Raw genomic sequence first — 14,626 nt, forward strand, 5'->3', positions numbered from 1 at the left:
ATGGAAAATTACTGAGGATAATAGCGGACAATATTGCCACTCCTATTTTCCATATCTTCAATTTAAGCCTACTAGAGAGTGTGTGCCCTCGAGCCACGAGGGAAGCTAAAGTCATTCTGCTACCTAAGAATAGTAAAACCGCCTGGCTCAAATAGCCGACCAATCAGCCTGTTACCAACCCTTAGTAAACTTTCGGGGAAAAATGATGATTGATCAGATACAATGCTATTTTACAGTAATTAAAATTGACAACAGACTTTCAGCACGCTTATAGGGAAGGACATTCAATGTGGATAAAAAGTTACCTGTCTAACAGAATAGAGGGTAATGGAAGCCTCTCCAACATAATCCAGGTAGAATCAGGGCAGCTGTCCCCTTACTTTTTTCAATCTTTACTAAAGACATGCCACTGGCTTTGAGTAAATTGCCTATGTATGCAGCATGGCTGGCCCATAGATGTACACAGAGAGCTAACAATAATATGCATGTCAATCTCCCCTGGCTCAAAGTAGAGTACAAATCAACTTCATCATATATAACCGCTTTCATTTTGCCGGCCCCCAGGAAGAGTAGCTGCTGCTGCCTTGGCATAACAAATACAAATGAACCGTAATGACTGATGATGAACTCTGCCTATTGCCGTGAGGTGTGCGTCTCTTACCCGCAGTCAGGGGCGGGGCACCAGCGGCAGTCAGGGTCGGCCACCAGCCATCTCCTCAACATGAACTCCTCGTACTTCTCCATGAGGGGCTGGTCTCCCAGGATGATGCGGATGTCGTGGGGGTTGAACCGCTCGGAGCACTCTGGACAGCTGATGTTGACCCGCGACTCGCTGATCTCTATCCGTAGGTACTGGCGCAGGCAATCAGCACAGGAGCGGTGGTGGCAGGTCATGATGTCTGGGAAACGGTCTCTGGCGTGGCGGAGGAGACAGAGAGGACACTCCAGGAACTCAGAGGAGGAAGAGGCCACAACAGGGGCGGAGAGCGTCGAGGTCTTGTCTCCGTGACATATCTCTGAATGGATGCTCTCCACACTGGCGATCCCGTCCACACCGCCGCCCTGTAAGTCCTGTGATTTCCTCTTGGGGTCTCGGTCCCCACGGTGGCGCCGGCTGAACAGCGAGCGCAGGGAGAGGCGTCTCTTCTTGGGGGCCTTCCTGACGGAGGGCAGGCTGATGGAGGAGGCAGCTGACTGGAGGTCCCTCTCAGACCCAGAACCCCCCCGATCTCCCCTCAGCTGGTGCAGGCTCATCTCCCCACCAGAGGAGGCTCCTCCACCACCACCAGGCAGGGGGGCATCCACAGGGAGGGAGGGGGATGGTGAGAGGGGCTGGGGGGACAGGGTGTTAAGGAGCAGGCGCAGGCTGTTCAGACATGGTGGTGGTCTCTGGTGGCGGCCTGGGCCTGCTCTCCAGGTCTGGTCTCGTATGGCCCACAGGGCTGGATCTGTTCTGGACACCACACACTACCTGGAGGGAGAGAGGGAGTGGGTCAGAGACAGACTGAACATTCGTGTAGGTCAAGGGAAGTGTGCTCACTGTTTCAGTTAGAGAAGACATTTCCTCATTTTGTACAGAAAACATGTGCAACACCGGAAGAAATCCTAAACAGTTTACTAATGTCAATAGATACTATCTAATGTGTGGTCAGAGAAGTGTTCTGGTACATAGATGTTCCATGACATTAACTAGCCTAAGTGGGTGCTGAAAAAGACGTAAGGATTATTGGAGCACTGAAACAAGATAATTATACTACTTCCTGGTGAAACAAGATGACACGTGTGTTGGGTTCATCAAAGAGCAAGTCAAAGGTGCAGTACCACTAATCACATCAAGACACGGAACACACCATTTGAGGTACGGAACACACCATATACTACGGAACACACCATTTGATATAGAACTACGGAACACACCATTTGATATAGAACTACGGAACACACCATTTGATATAGAACTACGGAACACACCATTTGATATAGAACTACGGAACACACCATTTGATATAGAACTACGGAACACACCATTTGATATAGAACTACGGAACACACCATTTGATATAGAACTACGGAACACACCATTTGATATAGAACTACGGAACACACCATTTGATATAGAACTACGGAACACACCATTTGAGGTACAGAACACACCATTTGATGTACAGAACACACCATTTGAGGTACAGAACTACAGAACACACCATATGATACAGAACACACAATTTGAGGTACAGAACACACCATTTGAGGTACAGAACACACCATATGATACAGAACACACCATTTGAGGTACAGAACACATCATATGATACAGAACTACAGAACACAGCATTTGAGGTACAGAACACACCATATGATACAGAACTACAGAACACACCATTTGAGGTACGGAACACACCCGCAGTATTAGACTTAAAACGAATCACCCAGCGATCATACACTGTTTTGCCAGGGGGCAGGGCTACCGACGTTAAGGCTAATCTGAAGATGGTGCTGGCTAAAGCTAAAACTGGTGAGTGTAGAGAGATATTGTTATCCACGTCGGCACCAACGATGTTAGGATTAAACAGTCAGAGGTCACCAAGCGCAACATAGCTTCAGCGTGTAAATCAGCTAGAAAGATGTGTCGGCATCGAGTAATTGTCGCTGGCCCCCTCCCAGTTAGGGGGAGTGATGAGCTCTACAGCAGAGTCTCACAACTCAATCGCTGGTTGAAAACTGTTTTCTGCCCCTCCCAAAAGATAGAATTTGTAGATAATTGGCCCTCTTTCTGGGACTCACCCACAAACAGGCCAAGCCTGGCCTGCTGAGGAGTGACGGACTCCATCCTAGCTGGAGGGGTGCTCTCATCTTATCTACCAACATAGACAGGGCTCTAACTCCTCTAGCTTCACAATGAAATAGGGTGCAGACCAGGCAGCAGGCTGTTAGCCAGCTGCCTGGTCTGCCACTAGCATAGTCAGTGTAGTCAGCTCAGCTATCCCCATTGAGACCGTGTCTGTGCCTTGACCTAGGTTGGGCAAAACTAAACATGGCGGTGTTCGCCTTAGCAATCTCACTAGGATAAAGACCTCCTCCATTCCTGCCATTATTGAAAGAGATCGTGATACCTCACATATCCCTCACTTCAAAAGGCTGTTATAGTCAATGAACTAATCACTGATCATAATCTTGATGTGATTGGCCTGACTGAAACATGGCTTAAGCCTGATGAATTTACTGTGTTAAATGAGGCCTCACCTCCTGGTTACACTAGTGACCATATCCCCCATGCATCCCGCAAAGGCGGAGGTGTTGCTAACATTTACGATAGCAAATTTCAATTTACAAAAAAGAAAATTACGTTTTTGTCTTTTGAGCTTCTAGTCATGAAATCTATGCAGCCTACTCAATCCCTTTTTATAGCTACTGTTTACAGGCCTCCTGGGCCATATACAGCGTTCCTCACTTAGTTCCCTGAATTCTTATCGGACCTTGTAGTCATAGCAGATAATATTCAAATTTTGGGTGATTTTAATATTCACATGGAAAAATCCACAGACCCACTCCAAAAGGCTTTCGGAGCCATCATCGACTCAGTGGGTTTTGTCCAACATGTCTCTGGACCTACTCACTGCCACAGTCATACTCTGGACCTAGTTTTGTCCCATGGAATAAATGTTTTAGATCTTAATGTTTTTAAATAATCCTGGACTATCGGACCACCATTTTATTACGTTTGCAATCGCAACAAATAATCTGCTCAGACCCCAACCAAGGAGCATCAAAAGTCGTACTATAAATTCTCAGACAACACAAAGATTCCTTGATGCCCTTCCAGACTCCTTCTGCCTACCCAAGGACGTCAGAGGACAAAAATCAGTTAACCACCTAACTGAGGAACTCAATTGAACCTTGCGCAATACCCTAGATGCAGTTGCACCCCTAAAAACTAAAAACATTTGTCATAAGAAACTAGCTCCCTGGTATACAGAAAATACCCGAGCTCTGAAGCAAGCTTCCAGAAAATTGGAACGGAAATGGCGCCACACCAAACTGGAAGTCTTCCGACTAGCTTGGAAAGACAGTACCGTGCAGTATCGAAGAGCCCTCACTGCTGCCCGATCATCCTATTTTTCCAACTTAATTGAGGAAAATAAGAACAATCCAAAATTTATTTTTGATACTGTCGCAAAGCTAACTAAAAAGCAGCATTCCCCAAGTGAGGATGGCTTTCACTTCAGCAGTAATAAATTCATGAACTTCTTTGAGGAAAAGATCGTGATCATTAGAAAGCAAATTACGGACTAAATCTGCGTATTCCTCCAAAGCTCAGCTGTCCTGAGTCTGAACAACTCTGCCAGGACCTAGGATCAAGAGAGACACTTAAGTGTTTTAGTACTATATCTCTTGACACAATGATGAAAATAATCATGGCCTCTAAACCTTCAAGCTGCATACTGGACCCTATTCCAACTAAACTACGTAAAGAGCTGCTTCATGTGCTTGGCCCTCCTATGTTGAACATAATAAACCTCTCTATCCACCGGATGTGGACCAAACTCACTAAAAGTGGCAGTAATAAAGCCTCTCTTGAAAAAGCCAAACCTTGACCCAGAAAATTAAAAAAACTATCGGCCTATATCGAATCTTCCATTCCTCTCAAAAATTTTAGAAAAAGCTGTTGCGCAGCAACTCACTGCCTTCCTGAAGACAAACAATGTATATGAAATGCTTCAGTCTGGTTTTAGACCCCATCATAGCACTGAGACTGCACTTGTGAAGGTGGTAAATGACCTTTTAATGGCGTCAGACCGAGGCTCTGCATCTGTCCTCGTGCTCCTAGACCTTAGTGCTGCCTTTGATACCGTCGATCACCACATTCTTTTGGAGAGATTGGAAACCCAAATTGGTTTACACGGACAAGTTCTGGCCTGGTTTAGATCGTATCTGTCGGAAAGATATCAGTTTGTCTCTGTGAATGGTTTGTCCTCTGACAAATCAACTGTACATTTCGGTGTTCCTCAAGGTTCCGTTTTAGGACCACTATTGTTTTCACTATATATTTTACCTCTTGGGGATGTCATTCGAAAACATAATGTTAACTTTCACTGCTATGCGGATGACACACAGCTGTACATTTCAATGAAACATGGTGAAGCCCCAAAATTGCCCTCGCTAGAAGCCTGTGTTTCAGACATAAGGAAGTGGATGGCTGAAAACGTTCTACTTTTAAACTCGGACAAAACAGAGATGCCTGTTCTAGGTCCCAAGAAACAAAGAGATCTTCTGTTAAATCTGACAATTAATCTTGATGGTTGTAAAGTCGTCTCAAATAAAACTGTGAAGGACCTCGGCGTTACTCTGGACCCTGATCTCTCTTTTGACGAACATATCAAGACTGTTTCAAGGACAGCTTTTTTCCATCTACGTAACATTGCAAAAATCAGAAATTTTCTGTTAAAAAATGATGCAGAAAATGTAGTCCATGCTTTTGTTACTTCTAGGTTAGACTACTGCAATGCTCCACTTTCCGGCTACCCGGATAAAGCACTAAATAAACATCAGTTAGTGCTAAATACGGCTGCTAGAATCCTGACTATAACCAAAAAATTTGATCATATTACTCCAGTGCTAGCCTCCCTACACTGGCTTCCTGTTAAGGCAAGGGCTGATTTCAAGGTTTTACTGTTAATCTATAAAGCATTACATGGGCTTGCTCCTACCTATCTTTCCGAGTTGGTCCTGCCGTACATACCTACACGTACGCTACGGTCACAAGACGCAGGCCTCCTAATTGTCCCTAGAATTTCTAAGCAAACAGCTGGAGGCAGGGCTTTCTCCTATCGATCTCCATTTTTATGGAATGGTCTGCCTACCCATGATAGGAGAACACTGAGGATGGATCAACAACATTGTAGTTACTCCACAATACTAACCTAAATGACAGAGTGAAAAGGAAGCCTGTACAAAATAAAAAATATTTAAAAAGATGCATCCTGTTTGCAACAAGGCACTAAAGTCATACTTCAAAAAATGTTGCAAAGCAATTCACTTTTTGTCCTGAATACAAAGTGTTATGTTTGGGACAAATCCAATACGTCGCTGAGTACCACTCTCCATATTTTCAAGCATAGTTATGGGTATGATTGTAATGATTAAGGACTGGGGCATTTCAGGATTCAAACCTTAAATGGAGTTAAGCACAGGCAAAATCCTAGAAGAAAAACTGGTTGCCTTTTTTACAACCAGACAGTGGGAGATGAATTCACCTTTCAGCAGGACAATAACCTATGACACCAGGCCAAATCTACACTGGAGTTGCTAACCAAGAACACAGTGCTGTATATAGATCTATTGTGTTATTGACTGTACGCTTGTTTACTCCATGTGTAACTCTGTGTTGTTGTTTGTGTCGAACTGCTTTGCTTTATCTTGGCCAGGTCGCAGTTGTAAATGAGAACTTGTTCTCAACTGGCCTACCTGGTTAAATAAAAGGTGAAATAAATAAATAGCCAGTTAATATTCCTGAGTGGCCGAGTTCGTTTGAAAATCCATGACAAGATCTGAAAATGGTTGTCTAGCAACGATCAACAACCAATTTGACAGAGCTTGAAGAATTTTGAATTGAATAATTGGCAAATGTTCCACAATCCAGGTGTGGACAGTTCTTAGAGACTTACCCAGAAAGACTCACAGCTGTAATCTCTGCTAAAGGTGCTTCCGAAGGGGTGTGAATACTTATGTAAATGAGATATTTCTACATTTCATTTTTAATAAATTAGCAAACATTTCTAAAAATATGTTTTCACATTGTTATATGGGGTATTGTGTGTAGCTGGGTGAGAAAACGCTTTCATCTATTTTGAACTCAGGCTGAAACGCAACAATGTGGAATAAGTCAAGGGGTGTGAAATTAAAAATATATATAAATAAAAATAAAATCAAAAATAACACTGTACACCTGTCCTCTCTCTCAACACGTTTGGTTTCCAAGAAAGCTCCTGTTACACACACACACACGGAAGATCTCAAATACATCGTTTTCACGTCCCCTCAAATCCCATTGGAGGAGAAGGTCAGAGGGGAGAGACCTCTGGCTTTCTAATCCAATGGGTTTTGAGAAGGAGGCCATAGAGAGAACGCGCCTACGCAATTGACATCTTCCACACACACCTTCACGACACACCTGCACGAGACACCTTCACGACACACCTGCACGACACACCTGCACGACACACCTGCACGACACACCTGCACGACACACTGCACATCACATACTTCGTGAAAGGATTCACACACTGGGCTAAGAGTGTCTGCAGAGGAACAAAAATCCAAAATGGCCAGGCTGAGAATCAGGAAGTGTACAACCCCCTCAGCCATACACAGACAAAATCAGCACAACCTACGAGTGGAAACTACACTGGGGGGGGGGGGGGAGAAGATTTTTCAAAGTTCCAGTTCAGGAAATCACTAAATTGAAATCAATTAATTGGGCCCTAATCTATGGACTTCACATGACAGGGAATACAGATATGCATCTGTTGGATCCAGATAATTTTGTAGTGTATGTGGACACCACTCACTAATGCTCGTGGCTGAACGGTAGTGGAAAGCCTCCCCAGAAGAGTAGAGGCTGTTACAGCAGAAAAATGGGGGACCAAGTCCATATTAATGCCCATGTCAGTAAGAGGAAAACACTGCATTAGGAAACCTTCAATCTTCAGTTAACACAAACACCCTCTCTCCAACACAAAGCTCCCAACTTAAAACCAAGCACCAGACAGATCAGACAGACGTGATATCGATCTAGTCTTCCATTAGTCCTATTGGAATCCTAACTTTGAAACACGAGTAGCAGACCCTTTGTCTTTCTTCCTGTGCCAATAATATTGGCCTAGACCTACTGGCCGTCCCCAGGTGGTGAGGGTAGGCAACACATCTGCCATGCTGACCCTCAACACGGGGGCCCCTCAGGGGTGCAAGCTTAGTCTCCTCCTGTACTGTGGTAGGCATGATCACAGACAACAACGAGACAACCTATAGGGAGGTCAGAGACCTGCCCGTGTGGTGCCAGGACAACAACCTCAACTAACCGGTTCCCCGGCACACTGACTCTGTACCGGTACCCCCCCTGTATATAGTCTCACTATTGTTATTTTACTGCTGCTCTTTAATTATTTGTTACTTTGATCTCTTATTCTTTGAAACTGCACTGTTGGTTAGGGGCTCGTAAGTAAGCATTTCACTGTAAGGTCTACACCTGTTGTATTTGGCACATGTGACTAATCAAATGTGATTTGATTATTCCCGGTTCACCCAAGACTGCGTGGCAGCGCATGACTCCAACACCATCTTAAAGTTTGCAGACGACATGACAGTGGTAGGCCTGATCACTGACGACGATGAGAGCTTATCGGGAGGTCAGAGCCCTGGCAGTGTGGTGCCAGGACAACCTCTCCCTCAACGTCAGCAAGACAAAAAGGAGCTGATCATGGATTACAGGAAAGGGAGGGCTTAGAACACTTTAGCTTGAAATGTCACTGTCAATTTGAAATGTGTAATATCTGGAAAAAAGTATAGCTAACTACAATCTGATCCGCATATATCATGAATGGCTGCCGTGACACGGTTGCCCTTAATTTGAAGATGTAATCCGGAGACAGGTGTTTTCTCCATCTCTGTAGCTATCATACTCTAATTCCACTGATTTCAAAACTCGATCCTCCAGAAAGTTGAGAGCAACACCACATTTAAAAAAAGCAGCGTTCGACAGGATTACCAACACAGACTGACCAGCTTAAGTAGACAGAAGCCTGCTATATGGCATACCAATCCTACCTCCTCTCTCGGCATGTCCAGCCCACTCATTATCTCAGCCAATCATGGCTAGTGGGAAGGTTGCTCACTTTTTCTGTGGCTTAACCAACTAGGCTTGTAATTTAACAATTTATTCATATTTACAGACGGCATACGAGTTTGTTATTAAGGCACATGAAAGTTCACATGTTCCAGAAGTCATTTCTGCCCAAAAATACATTTAAAAAGAAAAAAATAATCCTTTAAACCATGTTTAAATGGCTCTCCTGTGAAGTCATGACTTGCGACATGTGCCTAGTTTCCTGAAACGGGTCACATATTTGAAATCTGATATGGCTACTTGTGTGTGAAAATGAATGATATCAGGCTATGTATTTTTGCAGCCAGTCGTGGACAGTTTTCAGTAAGTCATAGAAAGAAGTATTGGATATTAAATGCTCCAGGAATCAAAATAATGACATTTTAGTATTGTGCACATGCTAGGCAGAAATGGAAGGGGGACTCACAACTCAAACACATCATAGTGTCTATGTAGAGTAAGATGATGCCAAGGATCTTCAACTAGTAAGCATAAAAAAATTGAAGGTTGGGTGACTGAGAAACGAATTACTATAACAAGAACATTTTCAAACACCCAGCACTTCAGGGGAGGACAACCCTCCTGGAGTGCAAGCAGGATGTTCTTACCTTGAAAGCTGTCTATGGACAAAGAGACCACTGCCTACAACGATTAATATAAAAATGTTACTTTAAAATTTCACCCGCCAAAAATATCAAAGTCGTCGAATTGAGTGTGCATTTAATGTTCAAAGCATCCTGAATTCACCCGACCTGTGTTTTTTATCCGTTTATTTTCCACCCTGGTCTTGGGCCTTGTCAAAATAGGTAGAAATTAGAGGTCGGCCGATTAATTAGGGCCGATTTCAAGTTTTCATAACAATCGGAAATCGGTATTTTTGGACACCTTATTTTCAATGACGGCCTAGGAACGGTGGGTTAACTGCATTGTTCAAGGGCAGAACGACAGATTTTTACCTTGTCAGCTCAGGGATTCAATATTGCAACCTAACGGTTAACTAGTCCCCGCACACACACACAGGGAGCGCCCACCAGTTTGGATTTAAAGAGCAATGATGTGTCCTCAAGTACATTGCCATGACTGTCAGCTATGTAGCTGCTCTGGGGCTGGGCGATATGGCCTAAATCTCATACATTGGTTCTTCTTTTAAAAGTGGTGTCATACTGCCGCAAAATTCTATGGCATGTTATGTAAATGTCAGCCATTGTTGCCATTAATGGTAGTTAGTGCTAGTTTGCCCACCAGAGGGCATCGTTGAGAAGCTAAATTACTGAAATGACATAGGCCTAAAGCTCCAAGAGTCAAACGGAGCCTTGAATAGAACAGACTATATGGGATTGAGTTTTAGAAATGTAGCTTAATTCATTTGAATATTATGGTTTTTCTATTCCAAGAAAAACAAAAAAAAATGGAGTATAGTGCAGAACAATCCTTACATTTCCACATAAAAATCTGATTGATTTATAAAGACCAGTCCCCATGCTGTCATTCAGTGATATTTATTCCCATAGTAATTCCTTATGGATCCATCCAGACGTTAGAAAACATTTGGTGGGCTATGCAAAAGAGAAGGGAGAAGTGACATGCCTCGCAAACATCCACTAATACTGTACATTTAAAGGCCCTAAACTCGGCTAGAGTCTATTGTCCTGCTGATAGCCCATCACGGGCGGGGTGGCTTCTAGCCCATCACGGGCGGGGTGGCTTCTAGCCCATCACGGGCGGGTGGCTTCTAGCCCATCACGGGCGGGGTGGCTTCTAGCCCATCACGGGCGGGGTGGCTTCTAGCCCATCACGGGCGGGGTGGCTTCTAGCCCATCACGGGCGGGGTGGCTTCTAGCCCATCACGGGCGGGGTGGCTTCTAGCCCATCACGGGCGGGGTGGCTTCTAGCCCATCACGGGCGGGGTGGCTTCTAGCCCATCACGGGCGGGGTGGCTTCTAGCCCATCACGGGCGGGGTGGCTTCTAGCCCATCACGGGCGGGGTGGCTTCTAGCCCATCACGGGCGGGGTGGCTTCTAGCCCATCACGGGCGGGGTGGCTTCTAGCCCATCACGGGCGGGGTGGCTTCTAGCCCATCACGGGCGGGGTGGCTTCTAGCCCATCACGGGCGGGGTGGCTTCTAGCCCATCACGGGCGGGGTGGCTTCTAGCCCATCACGGGCGGGTGGCTTCTAGCCCATCACGGGCGGGGTGGCTTCTAGCCCATCACGGGCGGGGTGGCTTCTAGCCCATCACGGGCGGGGTGGCTTCTAGCCCATCAAGGGCGGGTGGCTTCTAGCCCATCAAGGGCGGGTGGCTTCTAGCCCATCAAGGGCGGGTGGCTTCTAGCCCATCAAGGGCGGGTGGCTTCTAGCCCATCAAGGGCGGGTGGCTTCTAGCCCATCAAGGGCGGGTGGCTTCTAGCCCATCAAGGGCGGGTGGCTTCTAGCCCATCAATGACACGTCGTTTGCAGAGTTCAAACACTTGTTTTCAAACTTGTTTTTCCACATGTTTTCATAATGCCTCCAGCTGTACATAACTACAGTAAATAAAAACACAGCATCTACAGCGGTACAAATATATTATTGAATGATTTTTATTTTTACGTTTTAAAATGTATATGTTAATTAAGCTACTGCGCAGTCTGACAACTAAACATAGCCTATAGTACACAGTAAACATGGTAAAGTACCTAATTCCTTACATAAGGGAGAGCAGGCCATTTCCAGACTTTCTCAGTGACCTCAAGTAGTCATTAACTCTGTCTTTAATGCTTTTTCAGGTTGCATCAGTCACTAGTGGGACTCATGGTTACTGTGATCGCTCATCTTTGTTGTTGTGAGTTGTAGGGGAAGGGGCTTGGGAGAAAGAGGTGAAGTGAGAGGTTTCATTCTCACCAAAAACGGTCTAAAATAAGCCCAATGCATTTCTATGCGCTTATTTTGAACCCAAGCTTGTCGCCTGCCTTCCCTCCTTCAGGACAAGACTCCCACTGTTAGGGGGGAGACATGAGCATCTCCTCATTATATTCAGATCTCTGGTGTAAATGGGAAGGTGCACAAAGCACAATGAGTGAAGGAGACGAAACCAAAAAGACATGAGAACAAGTAGACAAACGCTCATAATAAAACCTTGATTGTTGCGATACGGGCATTTGGAATATCACACAACACCATTAATTTGATATATCACACCGGCTCTAAACTGCTCTACAGATAATCTCAGTGTGTCCTTCCTGGGATGATAATCTACTGTTGGGGAATGCCAACCCCACCAGACAAACACCTTTGTTCACCGTTCCACGGGAGCGGGCAATACTCAGCATATCATCATGTCCTAAATAATGGCCAAGTCTACCTCGCTCCCTGCTCAACTGAATCGCTTGGGAGTCACAAACAAGTCCTCCAACACCTATCAGAAACTGCTAAACTCCCCTCCTGCTCTCTGGGGATGTGTACCTCAACCCTGGGCCTGACACCGCCGAGCCAGCCACAACCCTGGGCCTGACACCGCCGAGCCAGCATCAACCCTGGGCCTGACACCGCCGAGCCAGCCTCAACCCTGGGCCTGACACCGCCGAGCCAGCCTCAACCCTGGGCCTGACACCGCCGAGCCAGCCTCAACCCTGGGCCTGACACCGCCGAGCCAGCCTCAACCCTGGGCCTGACACCGCCGAGCCAGCCTCAACCCTGGGCCTGACACCGCCGAGCCAGCCTCAACCCTGAGCCTGACACCGCCGAGCCAGGATCAACCCTGAGCCTGACACCGCCGAGCCAGGATCAACCCTGAGCCTGACACCGCCGAGCCAGGATCAACCCTGAGCCTGACACCGCCGAGCCAGGATCAACCCTGGGCCTGACACCGCCGAGCCGGCCTCAACCCTGGGCCTGACACCGCCGAGCCGGCCTCAACCCTGGGCCTGACACCGCCGAGCCGGCCTCAACCCTGGGCCTGACACCGCCGAGCCGGCCTCAACCCTGGGCCTGACACCGCCGAGCCGGCCTCAACCTGGGCCTGACACCGCCGAGCCGGCCTCAACCCTGGGCCTGACACCGCCGAGCCGGCCTCAACCCTGGGCCTGACACCGCCGAGCCAGCCTCAACCCTGGGCCTGACACCGCCGAGCCAGGATCAACCCTGGGCCTGACACCGCCCAGCCAGGATCAACCCTGGGCCTGACACCGCCCAGCCAGCCTCAACCCTGGGCCTGACACCGCCCAGCCAGCCTCAACCCTGGGCCTGACACCGCCGAGCCAGCCTCAACCCTGTGCCTGACACCGCCGAGCCAGGATCAACCCTGGGCCTGACACCGCCGAGCCAGGATCAACCCTGGGCCTGACACCGCCGAGCCAGGATCAACCCTGGGCCTGACACCGCCGAGCCAGGATCAACCCTGGGCCTGACACCGCCCAGCCAGCCTCAACCCTGGGCCTGACACCGCCCAGCCAGCCTCAACCCTGGGCCTGACACCGCCCAGCCAGCCTCAACCCTGGGCCTGACACCGCCCAGCCAGCCTCAACCCTGGGCCTGACACCGCCGAGCCAGCCTCAACCCTGGGCCTGACACCGCCGAGCCAGCCTCAACCCTGGGCCTGACACCGCCGAGCCAGCCTCAACCCTGGGCCTGACACCGCCGAGCCAGCCTCAACCCTGGGCCTGACACCGCCGAGCCAGCCTCAACCCTGGGCCTGACACCGCCGAGCCAGGATCAACCCTGGACCTGACACCGCCGAGCCTGACACCGCCGAGCCAGGATCAACCCTGGGCCTAACACCACCGAGCCAGCCTCAACCTGGGCCTAACACCGCCGAGCCACCAATACCCACAGGAATGGAAAGCAGTGGATGGCCGCATCATCAAATCATCACCACCGCCACAGTGGGTGACTGCTATGGTCCCATGATTTCTCTCGAGTTTACAAGCGCCAAGATAAACTTTGACTGCCCAAAAATATCCAAGTCACTATACGCGATCCCAGTCTCTGCTTTTGGCACGAAAGCTGTTTTAATTAGTTCCCAGCATCCAGTGCAAGAGAGGTAAATTCACTACCGAACTGCCTCCAATAAAAACGAAAACAGCCTAAACCCAACATTCAGAACATGTTACCTTTTTCCCAAACTGTAAATCACTCGAGTAATCTGTGACCCACGAGCTAAGCCCAAGGGACTCCTTAGGAGGGGGGGGGGTCTTGAACATTTGCAGTGTCATTCCAAAAAGTCAATATCTTCTCACAAACTCCAACCTTGACTTCCACTGCCTTTCAGAGACATGGCCCCATAAAAACTCTACATCTGCTGCTTCGTGCCAACTACAATGTTTTCAGGAGAGACAGGATGGAAGAGGGGGTCTGCCTGGCTACAATGTTTTCAGGAGGGATGGAAGGAAGAAGAGGGGGTCTGCCTGGCTACAATGTTTTCAGGAGAGACAGGATGGAAGGAAGAGGGGGTCTGCCTGGCTACAATGTTTTCAGGAGAGACAGGATGGAAGAAAGAGGAGGGGGTCTGCCTGGCTACAATGTTTTCAGGAGAGACAGGATGGAAGAGGGGGTCTGCCTGGCTACAATGTTTTCAGGAGAGACAGGATGGAAGGGAGAGGAGGGGGTCTGCCTGGCTACAATGATTTCAGGAGAGACAGGATGGAAGAGGGGGTCTGCCTGGCTATAATGTTTTCAGGAGAGACAGGATGGAAGGAAGAAGAGGGGGTCTGCCTGGCTACAATGTTTTCAGGAGAGACAGGATGGAAGGAAGAGGAGGGGGTCTGCCTGG

General features: G+C 47.7%; 1 protein-coding gene across 2 annotated transcripts in view; it reads right to left on the reverse strand.

Annotated features, from left to right (window-relative positions):
- Positions 1-14,626, reverse strand: part of rnf19a (ring finger protein 19A, RBR E3 ubiquitin protein ligase) — an 81,182-nt gene that overhangs the window by 61,998 nt on the left and 4,558 nt on the right. For both annotated transcript variants that reach the window (XR_011671606.1, XM_071373808.1), the window contains exon 2: positions 662-1,471. Coding sequence is in view for 1 of the 2 variants with exons in the window: in XM_071373808.1 (XP_071229909.1) it covers positions 662-1,254 (593 nt within the window). In the remaining variant the exon portion in view is untranslated. The remainder of the gene's footprint in view (positions 1-661; positions 1,472-14,626) is intronic.

The sequence above is a fragment of the Salvelinus alpinus genome, chromosome 29 (assembly GCF_045679555.1).
Source record: "Salvelinus alpinus chromosome 29, SLU_Salpinus.1, whole genome shotgun sequence".
In the NCBI taxonomy this organism is placed as follows: Eukaryota; Metazoa; Chordata; class Actinopteri; order Salmoniformes; family Salmonidae; genus Salvelinus; species Salvelinus alpinus.